Source organism: Eurypyga helias, unplaced genomic scaffold, assembly GCF_000690775.1.
Source record: "Eurypyga helias isolate BGI_N326 unplaced genomic scaffold, ASM69077v1 scaffold50995, whole genome shotgun sequence".
NCBI lineage: Eukaryota > Metazoa > Chordata > Aves > Eurypygiformes > Eurypygidae > Eurypyga > Eurypyga helias.
Genome location: NW_010254349.1, coordinates 10271 through 21192, shown reverse-complemented (window position 1 = coordinate 21192; position 10922 = coordinate 10271). Strand labels below are relative to the sequence as shown.

The window sequence follows — 10922 nt, the reverse complement described above, 5'->3', positions numbered from 1 at the left end:
CGCTCTTCTAGTTGTGTTGTAAAAATGCAGGATACATATACCGGTGATGTCTTAGCAGTTTTTAACTTAGGCTGGGTTTTTTTTTGTCTATTGCAGCTTAGGATGTCTAAAAAAATCCATGGAGGCTCTGTGGTGGAGATGCAAGGAGATGAAATGACGCGGGTCATCTGGGAACTGATTAAAGAAAAGCTGATTTTTCCTTATGTAGACCTGGATTTGCACAGGTAATGGCACTTTATGATACACAGCCATTTTGTACCACAATTTGCATTTGTCATTAGGCTTTGATCATGTTTCACCTAGCACTGAGAGCTCTTCCTGCACTAGTACGGAGAGGCAGAGCAGCCCTTTTTATACTGGTAAAGTTCCCAGCAGATTCCCCTGGTTAACTTACCTAAGGACCAACCTGTCTGAGTACTCTGGAAAGCATGGGTTCATGTATCAAAGTCCGGCAGCCCTTCTGGGGTCCCTCACAGCAGTAAGCAGTGAATGCTTAATTGTGACTTAGCGTTTTCCTGTACTGTGCTTCTAAGATCTCTCACAGACATGGTCTGCATTTTTCACCTCCTGTGTCTTGCCTTTCCAGCACCTGGCAGCCTGCATGGCTTCCTGCAGCCTAAACTAATAGAAACATGGGGAGTTTCAGTCACTCCCTGACTTGAAGCCTAGGATGTGTGAACTCTGAATAGGTTTACGGCTTCTTGCCATCTATGTTTGAAGATCTGCCCATAGAGCAAAAGGGTGGTTGTAGGGCACAGACTCTGTCCTGATGTCTGTAAGCCTGAGCTCTGCTGTCAGTGTGAGCTCAGTGTTACAGCTATTCACCATGCCTAGGCTGTGTTCCTACACACCCTTCTTCAAAGAAAAAACAATACTAGCTGCTGGTATGGCAAAAGGGACATGCTGTGTACAGATTCTGGTCAAGCAGAACAAATAATCTCTTCCTTTTCCAGTCACTGAGCTATAATTATTAGAGAAGTATCTTGCTGCCATGTGGACAGAGGCCTTCTGTGGTATCTGCCATTATTAAACCCACAAGTCTGACCTCTTCCCCTGCTCCTAGAGTCATTTGTATGCCACCTACGTAAGGCTTTCTGCTTGCTGGTGTTGAGAACCAAGCAAACAGGAACCCAGCAGCATAATACATGCACGCAGTCTGGAGAACATCCCTTTTCAAAGAGGGGTGGGAGGAGGGAAAGCAGACCCCTGGCTGAGGCAGCACAATGGCTAGATTCATGTACAGCTGGCTATGCTTCAGGGCTGTCCCACACTGGGCACCCGTTGTTCTCCTAAACCTATTAAAACACTGAATATGGGAAACGTGCTTCCTCTAACTGTTTGATGGGAACGTTGGCAGTTTTTCTGCCAGAGCAGGGTTGTGGGTCCATTGTCAAAGCAGTTTTTAAGCCCCGGGTAGCTTCATCTGCTTATTACATGAAGGAAGGCAGAACCCTCAGCACAAGAGGTTTGACATAAAGGCCCATATTCATCTGGGAACTGTGCTGCACTACACCATTAGGATCCCAGGCTGAAAGCTTCCATTGCAGGAAGCTCAGAAGGCAAGGCAGAGGAGGTGCTGGCTAAGTCCCATGCTGGCAGAGAACTTAAGCCGGAAACTGGAGCCATCCTTTCTCCAACCTCCCACCAGCAGCAGAAATACCAGTATATGAGCCTATGTTTTCCTCCAGTCCAGCAGCATTTGCACTGCAAGAAGGATAACTTCAGTTACGGCAGTGTGGGAACTACACTCACAGGCGTGTATGGAATCTGGTTTCCTTCCTGTTGGTAAGAAACAAACAAATGTCCTGGGCAGTTCTGACCATCTTTCTGGGTTTGTTACAGCTATGACTTGGGCATTGAGCATCGTGATGCTACAGATGACAGAGTAACTGTGGAAGCTGCTGAAGCCATAAAGAAATACAACGTTGGCATAAAATGTGCAACCATCACTCCTGATGAGAAAAGAGTGGAGGAGTTCAAGTTGAAACAGATGTGGAAGTCTCCCAATGGGACAATTAGAAACATCCTAGGTGGCACTGTCTTCAGGGAGGCCATTATCTGCAAGAACATTCCCCGACTGGTGTCTGGATGGGTGAAACCCATTGTCATTGGCCGTCATGCTTATGGAGATCAAGTGAGTCACTTCACTGCTTCCCCCCTCTCTTTATCTGAACAGGTTTAGTCCTGACTGGCATAGAGCTACAAAGACTTAGTCATCCCTGTGCTGCTGCTTCATCCCTGGTACTCCACCTGGCAGTGGGTACTGGCTAGCACTTTGTACAGCACCTGGCAAAGTGTGGGAGAGCCTGGTTCATGCCTCTCTTCCTCGGACAATGTGGCTGTATAAACAGCATTCAGGGGCCTATGCTTGGATTAGATAGGTCTGCATCTAGACACAGGGTATAACTCCTCTAAGTTATTTTTCTTCACCTCTGCAGAACCCTTCCCCATACATAGCAATGTCTTTAAAAAATATCCTTTACAGTGCCCATCTTCTTGCTTCTCAGAAGGACTTTTTGGTGGCAAATATTGCTTACAGCAAAAATGGATCTGAGTGAGTGATTTTTAGAAGTTGCTTTCTGTGCGTGAGTGTGGTTTTGCTGTTTTGGTTTTTGTGGGTTTTTTGTGTGTGGATGTTTTGGTTTTAGGTTTTTGGTTTTTTAGGTTTTTTTTTTTTACATGCAATCTGCTTCTTAAACTTACTTGCATAGTGCTCTTGCAGAGTTGCTCTTCACACTGGCACATCAGGCTGCACTACTGAAGTAAGGAAACATCCTTTATTGGAGCTGGCTTGGCAGAGGTATTGCAAACCATGGAAGGCCCTAGCATGGCACTCAGTGTAGTGGCCTTAGAGTAGCCTGGAGGGTAAGATCAAACATACTGTTCTCCATGGGTAATGACATGCTGTAAAGCTGCCAGACATGACAGAAGTCTTCTGTAAGAGCCAAGTGCTCAACCAGATGAGTAAACCCACAAACTGGGGGCAAGTCATAAGATTAGCTGGAGCAGGAAGGTAAAATAATAAATTTCCAAGAGAAAAGAGTATCAGAGCCCTGACACTAGAAAAGAATGGGATTCAACATTCTTAACAGTACTGAATAATTGAGGTCAAAATAATAATTGGAAACAATGGATTAAGGGAGAAGGATTGAAACCCTGCCAAAGTACAAGATCAAAGTGAAAGGAATAATTTAAGAACATTTAAAGGACAAGACAATTCTGTAACCTCAGAACAGTTCAGGGAACCAATTCTCTCAATAGGAGGGAAACCACATGAAAAAGGATGATGACTTTCAAGGAAATGTCACCTTAAATAGTACTGTTCAGGATCGTTGGGAAGATGAGACACCATTTAAAAACTTGAAGTGCATGTTGGGTCTTGAGTCTGTATAGCTCAGAGGGACAGAATGTGTACAAGAAGGCTCCTGGGAAAGCTTATAGCACCTTCCATTACCTGAAAGAGCCTATAGGAAAGCTGGAGAGGGCCTTTTTACAAGGGCCTGTAGTGACAAGATAAGGGGTAACAGGTTTAAATTGAAAGTGGGGAGAGTTAGATTGGACATCAGGAAAAAATCCTTCATGGGGAGGGTGGTGAGGCACTGGCACAGGCTGCCCAGAGAAGTTGTGGATGCCCCATCCCTGGAAGTGTTCAAGGCCAGGCTGGATGAGGCTTTGAGCAACCTGGTCTAGTGGAGGGTGTCCCTGCCCATGGCAGGGGGGGTGGGACTAAATGGGCTTTAAGGTCCCTTCCAACCCAAACCACTCCTGATTCTATGATTTACAGAATTCGAAGAACTCCTACTCCAGATTGGTCTTTCAAGTGTCGTAAGATGGATAGAAATCATGGCTTTTATTAAGGTGCTGTATGAATCCCCCTTGTTCTTGAGGTCAGTAGTTGTGATATAAATGTCTTTACTTGAGGCAGGGAGAGTAACCTTTCACTCACAGACCACACAACACTGGATACTTTGCACTTTAAAACTTCAGTGCATCTGCAAAAATAGGTACTCTGCTAATTGATGGGGCCCAAGAATATATAGGCTTTTTCCTTTAAAGAGGAGGATCCCTTTTGAAACAGATTATTGACTACTTGTCTTTCTAATCTCTAGTTAAATAATCTGATGACAACCTGGCTGAGTAAACAGAGCCTGTTCAGTCAGGGTTTCTTTAGCACAACTATTCATGCTTTTCCGCACCCTCCCCTCCCAAATGCAGGTTGTTTTTTATGGTTCTGTCTTCCTGAGAGATAAAATCATCATTTCAATTGTCTTTTTTTAACAGTACAGAGCAACTGATTTTGTGGTACCCGGGCCTGGAAAAGTAGAGATGACCTACACTCCAAAAGATGGAGGCAAACCAGTCACCTATCTGGTCCATAATTTTGAAAGTAGGTGTTCTCTCTTAAGTTGTGAATAAAACTGATACTTCAAGGTTGAATTAAACCGAAAAATATCAGCCAGATCTGTATGGTAAAATACGGCTTTGAGGTAGAGTGGGGGAGAAGGTCTGGGCCTTGTTCATTTATCTGGGAGTACTGGAAGTTTACTCGAGATCTTCCTGGGATGGAAGAGGCATATCAAACACACAGTCATACTAGACTGGCCACCTCCTTGTATGACAACTCTGGTAGTGGAGATATATTTGAGAACAATTCAGTTATTATGTCTTGGTTTAGTTTGTCTTACTGGGCTCTGTATCTTTACAGTTTGTACCCTTCTTTATTAAGCAGTATTTATTTCAATAGAAAGGAGAATTGACACTTGCTTTGCAAGGTGAAACAGAGCTTTGACAGGGATGCTCCTGACTCCATAGGCTCTGTTAAAATAGATGCCGTCTCAAAGGTATTGGTGTCCCTCCTAGCAATATTGCTGTGCTGGTTGTAGACACTGCTATCCTCAGGAGGAGGAGTCCTCCTATTGCCGGGCTTGGTTGCGTGAAAACAATTACACACACATTGGTAGAACCCAGGGTGTTTCTTTAGGGGCAGGACCTGGGAAAACATCGCACAAGTCATCTCCCTTGCCTGTCAGGGATCAAAGTGTTCAGGATTTGAAGCCTTATGGTGACTTATGTATGTGAGTGCAATGGGGGTTTTTTTCTAGCTATAAAAACATAATACTTCTGTGTAAACCATGGAATCCTAATTTGTATGTAGTTGGATACTGCAGATGGATTGTCAAACTGGTACTGAGACTGCCATATGACCCTCTTGTGTAATAATTGATTTCTCTGGCACACAGAAGCCTAAATCTCTACTATCTCTTGTTGCAGAGCCTTTAGTCTGGAGCGCACCTGCTTCACTGCCAGTCCTGATCTGTTTTCATATGATAGGTGACCGGTGAGCCTGTAATGGAGACGTCTGGCAGTTCCAGCTACCAGTCTGATTCACTGCTCTGCACTGCATCAGTGAGCAGAAAGCGAGGAAGTGCAAAGAGGGCAGATTACTGCTGTTGCTCTGGGGGAACTCCCCTCCCCACAGATAACTCTTGTGCCAGCATATCTCCACAGTGCATAAGGGAATCCTGTCCTAGTGCTATACTAATATGTTCAGCCTTGAGACCGAATCAAGATAATTTAGTAGGCAGTAGCACTGTATGATTGCAACAAGGGTTTTTTTTTTTTTACTTTGATTCAAATTCTTATTTGCATATAACTTAATAGCTGTCATCCAGCAACTCTGAAATCATGGCTCCAGAGGACACAGTCTCTGTAGCTGATCAGACCCTGTTCTGCCCTTGACTCACTAAGGGAGGCAGGGGGACAATGTGTATTTTCTCTTGTAACAACAGGAATCTCAATCCTTGCCAATATCAACGTTAAATGACCTTGCTGTCTTGGCAATCAGATAAACCTCCTCTGGCTTCCCCTTTTCATTCTCCATGCATGTCCATATAGTAACAACAATCTGGAAGTAAGGACAAATGGATATTGGGAAAGGGTATTTTCTGAAATAATATAAAAATATCTGGGGTGTTTCTAGAGCAAAGATCCCTGATAACGGCACTGTACAACCAGCTAGAGAGGTGGTGGTAGTAAGTCACTTTTAAAATAAAGTACATGGCATCTACTTTTCACTAGAAACCAAGAGCTGTGCTCTGAAGGTGACAAAGCTTTTTCATGAAGCCCTAGACCCTACTTTCACCCACAACCAGCCTCTCACATGAGCTGAATGCTGCTTTCCCCGAGGTGAGCTGGGCTGGAAGTTTAAGGCATTTCCATTCAGGCTGCTAATACCTCTGCCTAACACTGCTTATGTGAGTGTTGATAGTTCTTCAGAGCCTTCTCAGGACTTTCCCTTGCACCCAGATGATGGGCATGTTCTTCCCACAGCTTGCTGGAAGTGAGCCTGAGCAGGTGAAACAAAGCTGCAAGGTAGGTTTTTTTTTGAATGCATGTGGGGACTTGTTTACCTGCACTAGGCAAAGCAGCCTGACTACTGGAGTTTGTTCTGCAATACAGGCAAAGGTACAAGGCATTTAAGATGGGAGCAAGCCCATTTCTAGCTTTGATTGAGTCCCCTGCTGTGAATTACTTGTATGGCAAGTAGGAGCTCAGGCACACTCACTCCTGTCACGGTTTTGCTGCTTAGGCTGGATTAGGAAGAAAATTCTTAGAGGTATTAGATCACAGTATTAAGATGTACCTAGCTGTAAAAACCTCACCCTCCTACCCATGTGTCACAGGACTGCTGGAGCTTTGAGCTGATAGTGCAAAGTCAATCTTCTCCTGAAAAAAACATCCTTAAATTGGTAACTAGATGAAGACACCTGGGAATAACACCAGCCTGCTGGAGTATACTGTGAGGAGACTCAAATCTTCAACCAAAGCTAAATCTAGTTGATTCGTATTTGTTCTTCCTCCACTAACAGGCTGTGGTGGTGTAGCCATGGGAATGTACAATCTTGACCAGTCTATCAAGGATTTTGCCCACAGTTCCTTCCAAATGGCACTGTCTAAAGGCTGGCCCCTCTACATGAGCACCAAGAACACTATCCTGAAGAGATACGATGGCCGCTTTAAGGACATCTTCCAAGAGATCTATGACAGGTAATGAGGATAGTTGTGCACTTCCTACCACAGTGCACAAGTCTGCAGCAGAACATCCTCTCCAGCCTTGTGAGCTGTTAGAGTTAATTCAACATTTTCAGACACTCAGCAGCACTCTCTGGGGGCTGTACACCTTCTCTGACAGTCTCCCTTGTCCTTCAGGACACTGTACTCTGTATTTAAAGCTCTAGTAAATGTGGCTGTGGTATTCATTGCTCCTAAGAGTCACAGGTTCTCTGTGGGATCCTCTGATTCTGAAGCAGACTTGTAGTGGCCCTGCAAAGCAACCAAGGTGGGGAAAAAAGAGTAAAGAGGATGCAAATTTCTTCTGTTTGTTTGTTTGTGGTTTGGTTGGGGTTTTTTTTAACTCATTCCTGTGCAGCTCACTATGCACAATTATATGCACAAATTGTGCAATGTTGGTTTTATCTGTATGACAAGGTGTTCTGGGTTTTGTTTTCCAGGGAATACAAATCCCAGTTTGAAGACAAAAAGATCTGGTATGAGCATAGACTCATTGATGACATGGTTGCTCAGGCCCTGAAATCTGAAGGAGGCTTTGTCTGGGCCTGCAAGAACTACGATGGGGATGTGCAGTCTGACTCTGTTGCGCAAGGTATGAGAGGTTTTCTGTGCTGCCCTAAAGTTGGCTCAGTAGCAGTTTCATGTGACCTTGTGTCATATCTTATCTGATGGCCCAGGAGGTGGTGTGGGCTCTCCGAACTTACATTTCAAACCTGTGGCCAGTTGGAGTGATACCAGGCAGGCAAAGAATTTCTGATTTCACTTTCACCAGAAAATCCATTGAATGTAGACTGTGTAGTTGCACTTCTTTACTGAATGGCTGTTCCTACCAACATAATAACTGATAGGCTTTCCACTGTAATGGAAGGTATGCAGGCAGCTGGGATTCAGTCACTGACAGCTTGAGTTAAGCTGTCTGGTGGCAAGCATACTGGCAGGTGCTCTATAGATAAGTAAGAAAACCTTCAGGGCCTAAATCTGCCTGCCAGGTGTAAAGACAGAGAATGGTAATGTTTAACTTTACAGACTTGTAGTGCTTGGTCAAAATCCTACATAACCAAGCTGCCTGGTGCCAAAACAAATACGGATGTAGAAACCCAAAGGGCAAGATGCATGTCTAAAGTAAAGCCAGTAAACTGCCTCCCACAGAACAAGGATGTGTGTTGGACTACTGAACAAAGAAACTTTCAAAGACACAGATCTCTGAAACCTACAGTGTTAAGTGATGTGTGTCCAGTTTTTGCCAGCTGATGGATCCTTTCACTAGAGTAGATGCTCTTGATAAGAAGTAGGTTTGTTTCTTATCACCCTGTGGGGAAGATAGTGATTGGCAGTCCAAAACTGCTTATTTAGGATTCTTTGTTCTCATATTGGACCTTTTCAGTAAAAATCTGTCCAGCATGTTAGGTGAGAAAACTGATTTTCCTCAAACGGTGCGGAATGTCTATATCTCATGCTTCAGCAGCACTTTCTGTTGAGATGAGTTGTTATTTTCATGTGTCAGGACCAGCCAGTTAGTTGGGGCAGCAGCACTGCTGTTCAGGAGTACACACATCAGGGCTGGGAGGATGTAGGGGGATTTAGGAGGGCTGTCCAAAGGAGACACTCAACTTGTTAAACTGTGTATTCTGTAGGCTATGGCTCTCTGGGGATGATGACCAGTGTGCTGATCTGCCCTGATGGCAAGACTGTTGAAGCAGAAGCTGCTCACGGCACAGTTACTCGTCACTACCGCATGCACCAGAAAGGCCAAGAAACCTCCACTAACCCCATTGGTGAGTGGCTTTTCACTGCCCTTCATGATCTCTACACGCCAAAGAACAGGTTTGGAGTAAGAACGTCTGCAGAGAATTGCACCACTGCATGGTGAAGCTGGTAGTTCATAATGCATTTTTCTTCTGTTGAGACGGCTGCAGCCTGGAGCAAAACCAAGCTGGAATAGAGTGAGTGTGAGCAGTAAGCTAGGCTTAAGCTAGCCTCGAGACATGCCCTCACTCTTCAGCAAATGATGGGTTTATAGCCACAATGGCCTTCAGGTTTAGGTTGGCTGGTTTTTATTTTACTCCCCTTCCTGATGCTCAGAAAGACCCAGCCAGCCCTCAAACCACATACATACTTAAGTGTAAGTGCACCTAGAATGGGACATGAGGGAAATAATGCTCTACAGTTGCATAGGCACCAGAGTGTAATGTCATACCGGGGAGAAGACTGTACTCTTCTGTCATAAGGACAATTTTCTGTCCAACCACAGAGTCCTATCTGGTCATTCTTTCTGACTTGGGCAAGGACATAGAAGGACAGAGTAATCTAGTGTTCTCTCTTAGCCTCCATCTTCGCATGGACAAGAGGACTAGCTCACAGGGCTAAGCTGGACAACAACACTAGCCTCAAGAACTTTGCGGTTGCCCTGGAGGAAGTCTGCATTGAGACCATCGAATCTGGCTTCATGACAAAGGACCTTGCTGCCTGTATCAAAGGCCTACCTAAGTAAGTGTATGAAGTAATCAGCTGTGCTTGGAGGAGGCTGTTTTACTTCCTGTTTCTGAAAAGCATTTGCTGGAAAGTTACTGTAGTGTGGTGAAGAATTGCTAGTGTGGTCATAGGACAGGGCTCCTCTGTACACAGTACTGTACACACAGAATATGAGACACTCCCTGCCCCAAGTAGCTTACTCTGGGCTGCTCTGTCCCTGCTTTTGTACCAAATGCATAGGGAAATAAATAAAGAAGGAACTGCAGAAATTTATTCTATGACAGCCTGGCTACATTGGCCAGATCCTGTCCTGTCCATTTATTAGAATGGAGACCTACTTCACTGCAAAATACCACCTGGCTATGTCTTCTCTGGAGATTTTTGGCAAAACCCATCAGTCTGAGTGGGAAGTAAGTCTTGGTTTTAGAGGCAAGACGTAAGAATTCTTTGAACAGTCTTCCCCTGCTTTGAGCAGCTTTACAACTAATGTCTTGTGTCGTTTCCCCCCTCAGTGTCACACGCTCTGACTACCTGAACACCTTTGAGTTCCTGGACAAGCTTTCTGAAAACTTGAAGGGGAAGCTGGCCTCTCTGCCCAAATTTTAAGGCACGAGTTCTACTCAAGCTCTGCTAACAAAGCGTCTCCTGCTTGCACCAGAGTGTAAGTGGCACTGTATCACACTCTGCTGTGTAGTATTTCAAATATTAGGCAAAAAATGAACATGTACACTTTTTTAAATGTTTAAAAGATCATGTTTTCTTAAACCCCTTGAGCTGCTGGGCAAGGCCTTACTTTTGCTCAACAGCTGAATGTGATAGTATTCCAGCTCAGTGTGGGTCTGGATGCCTAATGTCATTCACAGCAGACATGAGGTTTCTCTCCATGACTTTGTGATCTGTGTTTCTTTCCTCTCTTCCTCTCAGACTGAAAGCCAGTCTGTGTCACAGCTCTGGTCAAACCAGTGGTGACTTACTGTTCAACAGACCTTAGAAATCAGAACCATCCTCATGTCTCCACTGAGTGGAATTGGGCTGACAGGGCTCTGCCAGCTCTGCTGTACCCCTTTCTTACTTAATTTATCTCTTAGTGCCAACCAGAGCATAGTATTCTGGTATTGAGGGGTTTGGTCCCATTGCTACAGTCAGGACTGTAGCGTTTCAGAAGAAGCACTTAGTTAATGCTGGAAACAGGCCCTGTAGGCTATGAGCCTACTGAAGCCATGCTGCGGTGTCGTAACGCAGGCTGTGCATACAGTCATGCTCCTGACTGGCTGTGAAGCATAGGAACTGTTACCTCTTCCCCCACCCCACAACTCATAAAGGTGCAAAACTTTTCTCCAGTTGTCTGAGCTCATACTTAACCTTCCTGTTGTGATACA

At 44.7% G+C, this 10922-nt stretch overlaps 1 protein-coding gene across 1 annotated transcript; it reads left to right on the top strand.

Annotated features, from left to right (window-relative positions):
* The first annotated feature begins 97 nt into the window (after window positions 1–97).
* On the top strand, window positions 98–10398 carry IDH1 (isocitrate dehydrogenase 1 (NADP+), soluble). The gene is made up of 8 exons (XM_010152935.1): window positions 98–224; window positions 1843–2134; window positions 4282–4387; window positions 6870–7047; window positions 7512–7663; window positions 8706–8846; window positions 9396–9558; window positions 10056–10398. Exons 1-8 carry the CDS (start codon window positions 103–105, stop codon window positions 10147–10149), a joined length of 1248 nt encoding a protein of 415 aa, XP_010151237.1. The 5' UTR covers window positions 98–102; the 3' UTR covers window positions 10150–10398.
* The last annotated feature ends 524 nt before the right edge of the window (window positions 10399–10922 follow it).